This window comes from Suncus etruscus, chromosome 17, assembly GCF_024139225.1.
Source record: "Suncus etruscus isolate mSunEtr1 chromosome 17, mSunEtr1.pri.cur, whole genome shotgun sequence".
In the NCBI taxonomy this organism is placed as follows: domain Eukaryota; kingdom Metazoa; phylum Chordata; class Mammalia; order Eulipotyphla; family Soricidae; genus Suncus; species Suncus etruscus.
In genome coordinates, this window is record NC_064864.1 from 71,989,743 (window position 1) to 72,003,775 (window position 14,033).

At 56.5% G+C, this 14,033-nt stretch overlaps 1 protein-coding gene across 2 annotated transcripts in view; it reads left to right on the forward strand.

Moving 5' to 3' along the window:
• The first annotated feature begins 216 nt into the window (after positions 1–216).
• INPP5A (inositol polyphosphate-5-phosphatase A) overlaps positions 217–14,033 on the forward strand; it is a 59,009-nt gene continuing 45,192 nt past the window's right edge. For both annotated transcript variants that reach the window (XM_049790632.1, XM_049790631.1), the window contains exon 1: positions 217–402. In XM_049790632.1, coding sequence (XP_049646589.1) covers positions 325–402 — 78 coding nt within the window. In that variant the 5' untranslated portion in view covers positions 217–324. The remainder of the gene's footprint in view (positions 403–14,033) is intronic.

The following is a 14,033-nucleotide window of genomic DNA, read 5'->3' on the forward strand; positions in this document are numbered from 1 at the left end:
GAGCCTCGGGGCGGGGCGTGCGGGCTCGGCGGCTGGCTGCGGGAACTTTCCGGCGCTCCTAATGGCTGCGCGCGGCGGGCCGCGTTGAGGCGCGGGCGGCCACAGCGGGCGGGCGCGGGGCCGCGGAGCCGCGAGAGAGCGAGACGAGAGCGATCGATCGAGCGCGCGCGGCCGGAGCCCCGGCCAGGCCCGGCCCGGCCCGACCCGCCAGCCCGCGCGCGCGCGATGCGCCCCGGGGCCGCCCCCCGGCGCAGCTGACGCGCGGCCCGCGGACACCGGCCCGAGCGCGCCCGCGCCGCCGCCGCCGCCGCCGCCGCCGCCGCGATGGCGGGGAAGGCAGGGGCCTCCCCGGGCACCGCGCTGCTGCTGGTCACGGCCAACGTGGGCTCGCTGTTCGACGACGTGAGTGCGGGCCCCGGGACGCAGCCCTGCCGGACCCCGATCCCTCCTGCACCCGGGACCCCCGGCCCGCGCGGCACGCACTCGGGACCCCAGCCGGCTCGGCCCGATCCCCGCCTCCGGCCCCGGGGCCTCCAGAAGCCCAGCTCGCACCCCGCGCCGGCCCCGTCCCCGGCTCCTCATCCCCGCCCCGAACCCCGGAACCCCGGAAGCCCGGCGCCCGGCTGGCCGATCGGCCCGGGACCCCGGGCTCCGTCTGTGCGCCTCCAGCCCCGAACTCCGCCGGCCCCGGCCCCGCCCCAGCCCGGGCACTAACTCCCCGCCTGCCCCGAGCAGGTGTGGTGCGGGGCGCTCGCTTGCTCTACCTGGCTTTGCCTCGGAACTTAGCGCCGCCGCTTCTCCGACGAGGGCAGCCGCCTGTGGGAACGCGGGAGGACCTGGCGCGTCTTGTTTATTAAAGACCAGCTTCCCTTCTTGAGCAGCTCTCCAAGGCCAGGGAGCCAGGGCAGGGTGCCAGGGCCTCTCCCCCCCTCCCCGCTCGCTCTCCCTACAGCCCGGGAAGCTGACGCGGGGGCACCCCAGGCTCCGTGGCTGACCCAGTTCCGGCCTCCAGCCTGGGTGCCCCCCGCTGGCGGCGTCTACACGGTGGCCCAGATAGGGCGCCGCGATGGGGAGCCGCTGTCCCCTCTCCAAGGGGTGCGCGCGCGGGGTGGGTGGGCTTTGCAGCCCTCCAGGCCCGCTGCCTCTGCTGGGGGCCCGCTTCCTGCGGGAGGTGGGAGCTGCGACGAACAGGCAGGCGCTATTTCTGTGTTTTCTTTTTAACTTCCAGGCCGGCTGTGCTTTGTTTCCCTGCTGGAAACCAACCGCTCTCTTCCTCCGATCTTGCTAGCAGACGACTCTTGTCTGGCTCTGCGTTTGATCCCGTTGTACAAAAGTGCCGGCTCGCTTGTGTTTCTCTGTATATTTAGCGTTCTATTCTAGGCTTTCCAGTAACAGGCCACAGCCGCGGTGCTCAGATGATTCAGACCCTTCGCGGTGAGGCTCCAGAGCCTCAGAAATGTCAGGGAAATTCAGCACGGCGGGGTGTTTCCGCCTCGGAGGGAGCGAGGAGTCCAGCGAGCGGCGTTCTTTCCAGCCGCCTTTGGTTCTGAGTTCTAGCATTTTGGTTGGACGTTCTGCTGTGCACACACTCTTCGCTCTGTCCACACGAGAGCGCCTCACTGACTTTCCTTTTGTTCAGCCCAGCGCTCCTTCTGCTTCTCCTGGTTCTGCAAGTCTTCTGCAAGTCTTGGGGGTCTGGGCCGTACTGCCCCTGGAAGGAGCTGACCCCTCTGTGTGTGGGACGCAGTGGGAAGGGCTGCTGTCTACCAGTGGCTCTGGGTTTGGGGGACTTAAGCAGCTCAGGGCCAGGCTTGTGTCATGCTGGAGAGCCGAGGGGCCAAGGTTGCATGGCTGTCTGCGCCTTCCTAGGGTTTGCACTAGAGGGAAGATTTGGGGCGAGGTGGAGTGCTGAGAGACTTTCTCTCAAGGGGGTGCAGGTCAGTGGGGTTGAGGCACTTAGAGTCAAATGCAACCCGGAGACAGGTACTGCTTTGGTGGTCTTTTGGCTCTTCCCATGGTGTCTAACCCCTGCCACCAAGGTGTCACTATGCCCTGCTCTCTTCTGCTTGGTGTGGAGACCCCCAGGTCTCAGTATGGCTGTCACTTCCAAAGTGTGACTGTGCTGGAGAGCTCCATGCCACCCCCCTCCCCCCGTAGTGCTCATTAATAACTCTCTAGGACCAGCCCTGTGCCTGCCATCCCTATCCGGAGATGTGGCCACAGGCTGGACCCTGCATCAGGCCCCACCTGATATGGGTCCACCTTTGGCCCGACCAAGGCAGAGGCAGGGCTGGGTGGCTCCCTCTGTCCTCCGGGCTTCCTGCTGCTCTGGACTGAAAATGACCCAAGGTGGCCTTTTACACCTTACATGCTAGTGGCTGAGATCTCCAAAGCCCTCTTGACACATCCCTCTCTGGGGCCCCTAGTGCCCCCACATGCCTCAGGGTGCCTTCATGCTCCCTGCCAACTCTGCCCATGGGGTGCCCTACACTTGTTCTTTTTATTTGTACCCCAGGCTTTCCTGGCCTAGGGTCTGGGGTCCCCTGCGGAGCTCTGGAAGCTTTGTGGCTCTCCAGTGGCCACGTGTGGGCTCTGGCGTTTCCCAGTCTTGTTTGAGTTGGTTACATGGGAGCAATGTTGCCAGGAATACCCCAGATGCACTCAGAGTGTTCAGCTGTCCTCATGGCCCTTTCCTTAATGTTCTGGAACATTCTCGAACACTGTAGCACCTGAAGAAGCCTCTGGGCATTAGCAGTCATGTCTCCCCCTGGACCCTATCACCTCTCATCCCCTACTTGTCTCTGGGACTTTGCCCAGTCTGGATATTGCTGTGAAGTTTCCTGTGACCTCTGGAGCTCTCCTATGCCCCCAACCATATGCTTCATCAGGGCTGCAGTGTTGGGTTGTCCCCAGCTTTGATGGGGATCCTGAGCAAGGGGGCCATGACCAATTGGGTCATGGCTCTGTAGTACTGCTTCCCTGAGCTCCCAGGCCTGTCACAGGATTGCAGGGTCCCAGGGTGGCTTCTGTGTGTGTATATGTGTGTACATGTGTATATGTGTATACACACATGCATTTTGTGTATGTGTGAGTATAGATGTATGTATGCATGTTTGTATGTACGTATCTGCCTGTATAAGTGCAAGTATGAGCGAGCCTGCAGGTGCATACATGTGAATACAAGTACGTGTGTGTGTGTATGTATGTATGTGTATGAGCCTAGAGACAGGCTGTCTATGACTCTCTCTGGGGGCCCTGCCCTGGGGTGGGACTCTGGCCAGTGGCCAGGTGCTCTGTGAGAGTCTGTGTCTGGGGGTGCCCCCTCCCTGTTGAAGGCCCCTTGAGGTGACCCCAGGCAGGTTCTTCTCTGGACATTGCTCCTTAGTAAGGAGCTGGCCCTGCCTCTTCTGACATAGGGAGATGGTTCTAGGCCTAGTTTCTGCCTTCTGCCTGTGTCCTGGGGCCACTCCTGAGGGCTGTGCATTGAGGGCCGAGGCAAGATGGGTCCGAGCAGAGCTGGGGAGAGGCAGGGCAGGGCTGTAGGAGGACACTGGGCTGTGGCGCCCTCTCCCAACCCTGCCTACCCAGCTCTGAGACCCAGATCACAGGTCCAGTCTCAGGTACCCTTTTATCCTGTGCCCTGAGCCATGTGTCTGAGGCCTCATTTTCCCCCTCATAGCCCATGTCTGGTCTAAAGATCCTGATAGATCTCGGCCACCCCGAGTTCCAGGTGGCCCCTTTCTGTGCCCCAGCTCCATTTGCTCTACTTAGCTCTGGCCTGGGCGTCAGGGTGGGCTTGGCTGCAGTCCCCTGTGCTGGGCCCCTCGATGGTACCTTGACTTTGTGTGAGGGGTACCCCATATAGCCCAGTGCTTTTGCTGTATCCAACCTTCTTGGAACTCTGTTCTCTGCCGCTGAAGACCTCACTCCTGGCCTGGGCTCCAAAGCACCTGAGAGAGCCTTGGGCCCTCATCTGTGTGCAGTTCTCCCACCTGGTCCCCTGGACTCTGGAACAAGGCTCCTACCCTGTTTGGGCTCCCTGACTGCCTCTATCCCCCTTCCCCGTGACCGCTTTCCCCTGGCTGCCCCTTTTGTCTCCACACTCTGTCCCCTGTCCCTTCTAGAAGTTCCTTGTCCTGTTCCCCCCATGGCTCTCTCAAAGGCCACACTTTCCTCGGCTCTCAGCCTGCAGAGCCCAGACTGTGTGCTCCAAGCCCATCTCTTGCCTGGTGTGGCTGACTCTCTGGACAAGCCCTGTACCAAGTCCCACGGGCTTGGCCTGTGCCAGGCCATGCTGTCTCCTGGCCAGGATCTGGCGTCTTCTCAGCAGGGCCCAGATGGCCTGGCCCTGGGCCGATGTCAGCAAGGGGAGCTCAGTAGCCATGAGGGACAGAGTGGGGAGTCTGGTACAGGGCACACATGGGGTATCTGAGGATTTTGACTCAGCTCAGGGGACAGATGCCTCATGCATCCTACTGTGCAGCCATCTCCACTTCCTGCCCCCATTGGCTTCACCCCAGATTTGCTGGTAGACCCTGTCCATGGCCAGTGGTCAGGGACTTGGCAGGATTTGTGTCCCTGCTTGGGCTTCCTGCTCAGGAGCTGTGGGCTGGGCCTGTCTTCTGCCTCTGTCCAGTGGTTCCTGCACATGCCAAAGTGGGCTGCACCGGACTGGGGTCCTGCAGGGACTCAACCCCCTCTGGGCCCGGCTGGTCATGTGGTGGAGGCTGCCTAGTGTACAGAGGCAAGGCTCAGTGCTGAGCTGACCCTCACCTTGGGGACCTTCTCGGTGGGGGACTGTGCTCAGGGCAGAGTCTCCTGGCTCTGCTGCCCCTGCCTGGCTCTGCCCCTCCACTGACCCTCCCTTTCTGGAATGGACTGAAGTGGCTCCTTTAGGACCAGTTTGAGGGAGCTGCCCTGGTTTCCATGGGGCCTTGTAGCTTAAACAAGCTAAACTTGTGACCCTCTCCCCAGACTCTGCTGCACATCAGACTGGGGGTGGTGGGTGTTGGAGTTACGGACTGGTCATATCCCTCCTCTCACCCCTTTTGCTGAGCCCCTGGAGCTATTTTGAGGCTACAGGGGAGTACCCCAGTCTGTGCAGAGCCTGGGTCTAGTTTCACTGCCACAGAGATGGGGACCCTGGTTCCAGCCTTGCTCCAAGGAGGAGGGCCCCTAATCCTGGTTCTGCTCCAGGTGTGGGAAATCCCAATTCTGGCCCTGTCCTGGGAGGCCTGGGAAACCTTCTGTGCTAGCTCTGTTCTAGCAGACCTGGGCCCCTGGTTCTGTGAGGGTTTGCTGTGAAGAGGTTTGCTTTGAGAAGTGGGAGTGGGGTCCCCACTAGTTGTGCTGCTGCCTGCTGTGTGGCTATACGGACATGCTGCGGGGCCTCATGTCACCTGCTTGATGGCTGTGCCCTGCCTCTGTGTCCAGCTGGCTGTGTCCCAATCTGCTGCAAGTGGCAGGTCTGCCCCCAACTTCTTGCCATGGTCAGGTCACATCTATGGCAGCTGTTAGTGACAATGGGGATGGAGATGGTGTCTTGGGGCTTGAGACATCAGCTGGGCAGTGGCTCTTGTCTCCATTTAGAATTCAGTCTGTGCCTAGGTGTTAGAGGTTGCTTGTGCTATTGGGGGAAAACATCAACTCCAATGGGCTATGGGGCTGCTTCATACTGCTGCATTCTGTGCCCAGGGTGCAGGGGTGCTGTGAGGAAGGTAAGAGCCTGGGTCAGGGGTATGATATCCCTGGAATGCTGAGCTCTGGGGTCATCTCTGGGCCGCTGATCCAGGTTGAGCTTTGGTGGCCATGATGCCCTCAGGCAGCCTCCCAGCCTGCCCCAGAGCTTGTGCACAGGTGTGGACTGGGCTGGAGACCCATATGCTCGGTGGCACCTGTCCCCGACCCAGCTGCCTGTCACTGCACTCGACAGTGGCCTCTGCCTACACCCATAGTCCCTCACTGTCTGCAACAGTGTCATCGGGAAGATTAGCTGTGGGGCCCAGTTCCAGTCTCTTCCTGGCATGTCATCTGTACTGTGCCTCTGCTTCCTCAGTTCAGCCAGGCTTAGCTGTGTGCTGCAACCATGCAGGTATTCACATAGACACACCACTCACATTCTGCATGCACTCACATATACACACCATATTCTGCATGTACTCACATGTGCACCCACTTTCTTTCTTTTTTTTTTTTTTTTTTTTTTTGGTTTTTGGGCCACACCCGGCGTTGCTCAGGGGTTACTCCTGGCTGTCTGCTCAGAAATAGCTCCTGGCAGGCACAGGGGACCATATGGGAAACCGGGATTCGAACCAACCACCTTTGGTCCTGGATCAGCTGCTTGCAAGACAAACGCCGCTGTGCTATCTCTCCGGGCCCTACACCCACTTTCTACATACATTGCCACAATCACTCACATTTTGCCTGCACTCATATATGTGCCCACTGACCCTGTAGTATCCGTAGATTCCTGTTTTTCTTGGGGAGCGTCCTTGGACGAGTGCTGAGGGTAGGAGAGGAGCAGCTACAAATGGGGGTGGGTGAACCTGGAAACATGTTGGGGATCTTAGCAGGCAGCGGGCACTGCAGCATCACCTTTGGGGTACCTTCTGGGGGCCCCATATCTATGGGCAGGCCTCTCCAGTGCCCGCAGTATGACAGCTTCTCTGCCCAGCGTTGGGAAAGGTGCCTGTACCCCAGTATGTGGAGTTAGCCACTGCATGCCTTGCCAAGCCCCTGGCACATGGCACGGGCATGCTATGACACGTGTGCCCATGGCACAGCCAGTTGGCCACATGCCCCTCCCTGCCTGGCTCTGTTGCGTCTGGTGAGTGGAGGGTTCAGTCCTCATATGAGCTTCATCCTGTGCCCGACAGCAAGGACCTTTAGGGATTTCAGCCTAGAGTCCACCCTGTCATCTGCTTCAAATTCAGCTGTAAGTCAGTCTCAGAAATGCACCAGATGTTTCCAGATGCTTAAAAATGAAACTGCTCACTTCTACTCATTGACTAAGGAGGAGCAGCGCTTGGCCAAATAGTAGAAACTCTTTTGAATTGTTTTTGGTTTGTTATTTTTGGAGCCACACCTGACTCAGTGGATACTCCTGGCTCTGCACTCAGGAATTACTCCTGGTGGGCTCAGGGAACCCTATAGAGACTCTGGTTTCTTTTCCTTTATTGTTTCGGTCACATCGGACAGTGCTCAGGGGTTCCTCCTGGTTCTTCAGCCAGAAGTCGCTCCTGGGAGGCCCGTGGGACCATAGGGGAGGTCGGGATTCGAACCGTGGTCTGCGTCGGGTCAGCCGCGTACAAGGCAGTTGCTTTACTGGTTACACCATAGCCACTCTAGAGGAACCCTATAGAATGCTGGGGTTTGAACCCAAGTCAGTTGATTATAAGGCAAATGCCCTCCACACTGTGCTATGTCTGCAGCCCAAGAAACTATTTTGAAGCTTTCCTTCCTTCTTTCCTTCCTTCCTTCCTTCCTTCCTTCCTTCCTTCCTTCCTTCCTTCCTTCCTTCCTTCCTTCCTTCCTTCCTTCCTTCCTTCCTTCCTTCCTGTTTGTTTATGGGTCACACCCAGCGACACTCAGGGTTACTCCTGGCTCTGTGCTCAGAAATCACTACTGGCAGGCTCGGGGGACCATATGGGATGCCAGGATTCGAACCATTGTCTATCCTGGATCAGCTGCATGCAGGGCAAATGCCCTACCACTGTGCTATCTCTGGCCTGAAGCCTCTCTCTCTCTCTCTCTCTCTCTCTCTCTCTCTCTCTCTCTCTCTCTCTCTCTCTCTCTCTCTCTCACCACCGTCCTTCAGCATGCAAGGCAAACGCACTACCTCCATGCTATCTCTCCGGCCCTAAAGCTTTTCTCTTTTTTAAAGAAATTTTATTTTGAAGCTTTTCAATAAAACTTAGAAATTCTTTGTATTAAATGTGTACATTTTTTGAACAGGAACTTTCTCAATTCAGCCATCTAAATTTCTTTTTGTTTTCTGTTTTTTGTTTTTTTTTTGTTTTTGGGTCACACCTGGCAGCGCTCAGGGGTTACTCCTGCCTCTGCCCAGAAATCGCTCCTGGCAGGCTTGGGGGATTATATGGGATGCGGGGATTCAAGCCACCGACCTTCTGTATGTAAGGCAAACGCCTTACCTCCATGCCATCTCTCCAGCCCCAGCCATCTACATTTCTACTTCAAGAAGCCAGCAAAGGGCCAAGAGTGCTCAGTAGGCGGGAATGAGTCTGCAGGCTAGAGCATGGTAACCCCTGGACATGCCCCTGAGCACTGCAAGGTGTGACCCAAAACCAAAGGAGAAAGAGATGAAAAAGGAATCTAGCAAATAAAGCGCTTAAGTATATAAGCTCTTTTGAAGCAGAGAAAGGAGAGAAGAAACCTTTTTCTATTTGATTCAGTGCCACACCTAGAGATGCTCTGTGCTCTGTGCTCAGGAAAGGTGTGGGGGGGCTCACTCCTGAAGACACTTGGGAGCCCAGAGAGCACCCAGAATCAAACCTAGGCCTCAGACATGCCAGGCTCCCACATCAGCAGCCGTCCCTAAAAAAAGAACTTTAATAGCTGGAAATAATAAAATTGAAAATAATAGTGAAAAATCAATGAAATAAAAGATGTTTAGCAAAGCCAATGCCACTGATACGTACTAATGAGTCTTGAAAAGGGGGAAGGAGACATGTTTTAAGTTTTAGTGGGGAGATGGAGGGTCTCTTTGAGAACTCAACAACAGTGGGAAGGTTCGCCAGGGCTAATACCTGGAACTGTGTGGTTCAGCAGTGTCTGTATTAGTGACTCCACCTGACTACTTGTGTCTGAGGTAGCTCCCTGCTGCGTGAGGGAGCCCCCATGTCCTGCCTCAAAAGCCATGTACGTGGGTATGGACCGGGGGTAGTGGCCTTGTGGGTCCTTTCCCTTCTACATCCATGCCGGCCCAAGGGTCCCTGAGGGCCAGTGGGCTGTGTACCGACTGTGTGGAAACGTTCAGAGGGGGAACAGCACCGGGCGCTGCTCAGCTGTGCCCACCACACTTGGAACTCAGAGCCAGGCACCCCTTTCAAGCAGAAAGCACGTGGCATGGTTATCCGAGCAGGAGGAGAGGTGGTGAGCGTGGTGGTCACCTTGTCAGAGCCCTGGGCAGCAATATGCCCTCTGCCCCCAGAAGGGCCCAACAGGACAGCAAGGTGTCCTGTCCACAAGGCATCCCATGGGCAGCTGCATGCAGCATGAGATCGGCCCACAAAGACAGATGGGGGAGGAGGGATGTCTCTGCATCACTAGGCTTCACTGTGCTGTTCTTCCCGGTACCACCAGCACTGTTGCTAAACGCTTTGCACGATTATACCCATTTTATCAGCTGCAGTGGTAAAGTGCTTAAGGTCCAAACCGATGCCGTGCGATCGGTATTGGGATTCTGAAGCTGTCACTGGGAAAATGCTGTCTCTGGGGACCTCAGTGGGTGCTGGAGCCATCTGGGCCTCTCCTGCCTCTCCCGCCAGTGCTCGGGATTGCTCCTGGCTCTGCTCTGTGGCACCTGTGCTCACAGAGGCCAGAAAGACCCTGCAGTACCCCCAAGATCTCTGTGTACCTGCTCATGTGCCCGACAGGGAACTGTGCTTCAGGAGATAGGGGCAGGCAGCTTCCCTCCTACAATGATTTATCACGATCTTATCTTGTCCTAGAGTTAAGAGAACATTAAATATTCACTGTCCTCTCCAGTGTCACCAACTGACCACCCGTACCTTCTACTCTTTGTCTATCTACTCCACTGTCCACTAGAGCCCTTCCTCCTCATCCATACTGTTTCTCTCCAGCCCCTCCCTCACTGTCCACCTCACTGCCCCCTTCAGCCTTCTCATCTACACTGCTGCCCTATCGCTCCAGAGATTCCAATGCTGCCTGGTGCACCCTCCCTCTGACCCTTTGCTGAGGCTCCTGCACTGGCCGTGGAAGCCGGTTCAGGGGCTCTGAACAACTTTGTTGGGGCAGGATCAGGAAGGCAGAACTCAGGCTCGCAGGCCATGGAGGTTCCGTGGTTGAGGAGCCCAGTCACAGCCCCAGGGGACCCCACCTGCATGCTTCTTGCAGCTGAGGCTGTGTGTGGAGCCCCTGAGAAGCCTTTAGCTCTGCCCCGGCCAGCAGGGCCAAGAGAGGGTCTGCAGCCCAGCTGGGCCCCAGCCCCCACCCCGGCGCCCTGGCCTGCTGGGGGCTCCGCTGGGCGGTGGGAGGAAAGGGAAGCGGAAGGGCGGGACGTGTCCGGCAGGGCTATTTTTAACCGCGGTTATCCTGGACTGAATCCTTCTTCGAGCCTCCCGCACCACGCAGCTCTGCAGTGGAACCCACAGGCCCTGCCTTGACCTCGGAGCCCACCCTAACTGCAGAGGTCCCCTCAGGTGGCCCCTGCCTTCCAAGCTGCTCCCTCGGGAGTCCTGAGCTGTGGGCGGAAGCATGGGACTGTGCTCTGTAAGGAAGATAGCTGCTTGGCTGGCTGCTGGCCTGCTCAGCCAGTCCCACGGTGGGTCAAGAGGTGTCACTGTGGAAAGTGAGCTCAGCCTGTTCAGCAACACCCTGGGGTCTCGGCTCTCTGGCTGCACCGTCTGGGGCCTAGCATGAGGTCTGGGCTGAGTCCTTGTACACAGCTGGGTCCTTGCTACTGTCCCTGTACTACACAAGGCTCTGATGACTGGGGGATCAGGGTGGCTCTGGGGGGCTCAGGGCCTTGCAGACACCTCCCTCCCTCTAGCCCATACCTCAGGCGCTATTACCCTACCTTGGGCAGTTGCTGTTCTGAGATGGACGACCCATGGCTCGTCTCTGTGACCCTGTCTCTGTAGCCCACATCTCTGACCCCCATCTCTGTGACCCCATCTCTGACCCCGTCTTTGTGATCCTGTCTCTGTGACCTTCATCTCTGACCCCATCTCTGTGCACTGAAGGGGCTCCCTGTCAGAGCACCTGCTTTCCTGCCCACACTGGCTTTTTCCAATCAGGAGCTCTTGGTTAGCCCTGTGGGCTCTGCAGCAATGGTCAGAGAATGTGCAGCCCTGGCTGGTTCTTGTGGATGGTCCGTCCCATGGGTGGTTCTGTTGACTACTTCATGCATGACCCTGTTGTCTAAGGCAGCAGTGTATTCTAGGAACTTATAGTGCTTTCTAACATCTCTCCTACTTCCTAGCACCGTGTGTGTGTGTGTGTGTGTGTGTGTGTGTGTGTGTGTGTGTGTGTATTTGTATGTGAGAGAGAGAGATGTGCTGCCTTCTCCCATCATTGGTGGGGGTGGGGGTGGGATGGATGTCTGTATGTATGTGTGTGTGTCTGTGAAAAGAGAGAGAGAAAGATGTGCTTACCTTCTCCCATCATTGGTGTCTGTTGCTGCATGTCCAGTGCTGGAGTTTCTCTAGTGGGAGTCTCAGATAGCTTTGATGGTAGCTCTCCATGGAGAGGGGTCCCCACTCCTCAATACCCATGCTAGGGGCCTTGGGGGCTATCCCTATGCTGTCCTGGTCAGCTCCCGTGTATGTTTGAATCCCTGTGAGACCCTGGGGAGCTGGGCTGGAGTAAGAGCTGGAATCCAGAGTTTGCATGGCCAGATCTGTCCAGGATCCTTCCTCCTCCATCTTCCCTCCCTCCCATGCCTGCCAGATGGAACAGGTCTCCCAGGCCCATTACTCTGAAACTTGGGCTCTGGTTGGGCTCCCTGGTTTCCTCTTGCTGTCCACCGAGCCCTGTGTCCTGTTCTGTTGGCCACCAGCCTTGTGCCCTGTTCTATTATTGGCCACAAGCCTGTTCACCATTTATCTCCCTTCTGGACTCTGAATGGAGGCTGGTGTAGTGGGTGTCTTGGTACAGGGCAGACTCTTGGGTGCCCAACTACTGGGGCCTGTCCTGAAATCCTCTGCTTTTGCACCCATTGTTCATGGGCCCACATGATCGACCCCACAGGAGGTGCCACTCATTCAAATCTGTTCTCTATCTCTGCCAAGACTGTCTCCCGGTCTCCCTTCCACAGAACTGGCCCTGAAAGACTTTTTTTTTCTTTTGGGCCAAACCCAACAGTGCTCAGGGGTTACTCTTGGCCCTGTGCTCAGGAATTACTCCTGGAAGGTTCAGGGGATTCTAGGGAATGCCAGATACTGAATCTGTGTCAGCTGCATGCAAGGCAGACGCCTTCCCACTGTGCTGTCGCTCTGGTCACCCTGAAAGATTTTCTTCCTGACTTGGTTCTTTTCCTGCCCTGACAGTCCCTATCCCTTTCACAGGACTTTTCACTTAGTGGCATGGAGCTATATGCATTTGATACCTATGGGCCCCTCCATTCCTGTGCTTGCTGCAGCCCTCGCTTGCACCCCTGCGCACCTTACCTCTGCATCATGATATGAGGGGGTGGCACTGTATCCATGGGATTGTGCCCACCAGGCATGGTGCATGACATTGGTTTTGACCTTGTAACAGAGGTTGAGCTCTCAATTGTGGGGATCTGGGGGCAGTATTATATCTCTTTTGGGACTGACCTAAGTATTGCTGTCACCAAGAAATCCTGGTGGGACCAGAGAAATATTACACACTAGAAGTAATTTCTGAGTGCAAAGCCAGGGGGAAAAAAAGGAAAAAAGAAATTCTATTGCTCTAGAGCAGTGGTCCTCAAACTATGGCCCACGGGCCACGTATTGAATTTGTATCTGTTTTGTTTCTTCATTGCAAAATAAGATATATGCAGTGCGCATAAGAATTCGTTCATAAGTTTTGTTTTTACTATAGTCAGACCCTCCAATGATCTGAGGGACAGTGAACTGGCCCCCTGTTTAAAAAGTTTGAGGACCCCTGATAGAGCATGCCCCCTGACACTGGAGTGGTCCTGTTGATCTAGCGTGTATTCCCATCAGCTACGAGGATCTAGAGTACCTGCCAATACTAGGGACCCAGGAGAACCATGTGCACACCCCAAACTGGCTTAGAAATGAGAATGGTCCTGGAATCCAGCATGTCAAATTGCCTGGGTCTGGCCAAGATGGTGTTTCCTCAGAGAACAGTGGCTGGGGCTGTTGGGTGGGAGACAAACAAATGAGCAGCACTGTGTGAGCCCTGGATGTGAGCCCCAGGCTCCAAAACGAGGATCTGGTGAGACACAGGTCTGGAAGCAAACTTTGACACAGGAAATAATGCACACAGTGAAAAGGTACAAGAACAGATTCAGGAAGTCCAACACTCAAGCAGGAATCCCACCACCCAAGTCTTCTGCTTCTAAGAAGAAAAGCAGCTTAATGGAGGAAGATGGAAGAATGAGTGCCTGCCTTCCTCAGACTCTGCTTTTATTAACAAGAACCTAGGGTGGGAGAGGACTACCAAGTAGGGAATAATCCAATAATCCCATCACCAGATTACACCCTAGGGTGGAGTATGAATATTGATTAGGGTGGGACCAGTAATCTAACACCGTGGGGCTCTCACAGGCTCTGGGCCAGGCTCCCTGCATGTCCCCATGGCCTGTGGATCTGCGGACACAGTGCTGGCTCACTCCAACCCAGAGGTCTTGCTCTGTGCCTCAGACCTGCCAACCTGCCTTCCTGCCAACCTTTGCCTGTTGCCTGATAGCTGCAAGGCTACAGGTGTAGATCCTGCCCCTTGGTGTTGCAGACAGGTGATGGTAGAGTCGATTCTCTGCTTCTCGTCTCACCAGCCTCTCCCTGGGGTTTCCGTGAACTGAATGCTGCTGCCCTCCATGCCCTGGCACCTCCCCCACAGGTGTGGACTTTCTAGAAGGTTCCTCTGCAGGCACCTCCCTGCCCCGGGCCTGACCCGAGGCCGCACCCTTCTCCTTCCCTGCGGCCTCCTGCACCTCTGGGGGTGTGTCTGTGGCTTGTCACCCACTGCTGTAGCCTCTCACTCTGGCCTTGTGAAACATTTCTACACGCTTGTTCTTGTCTGAGTCCTGTGGAGACAGGCTGCACAGTCTCTCTCCTGAGGTTTATCCTCGTCTTTGAACACCACAGCTGCCCTTGTATTTGTCCTGTGTGAGTTTCTCCAGG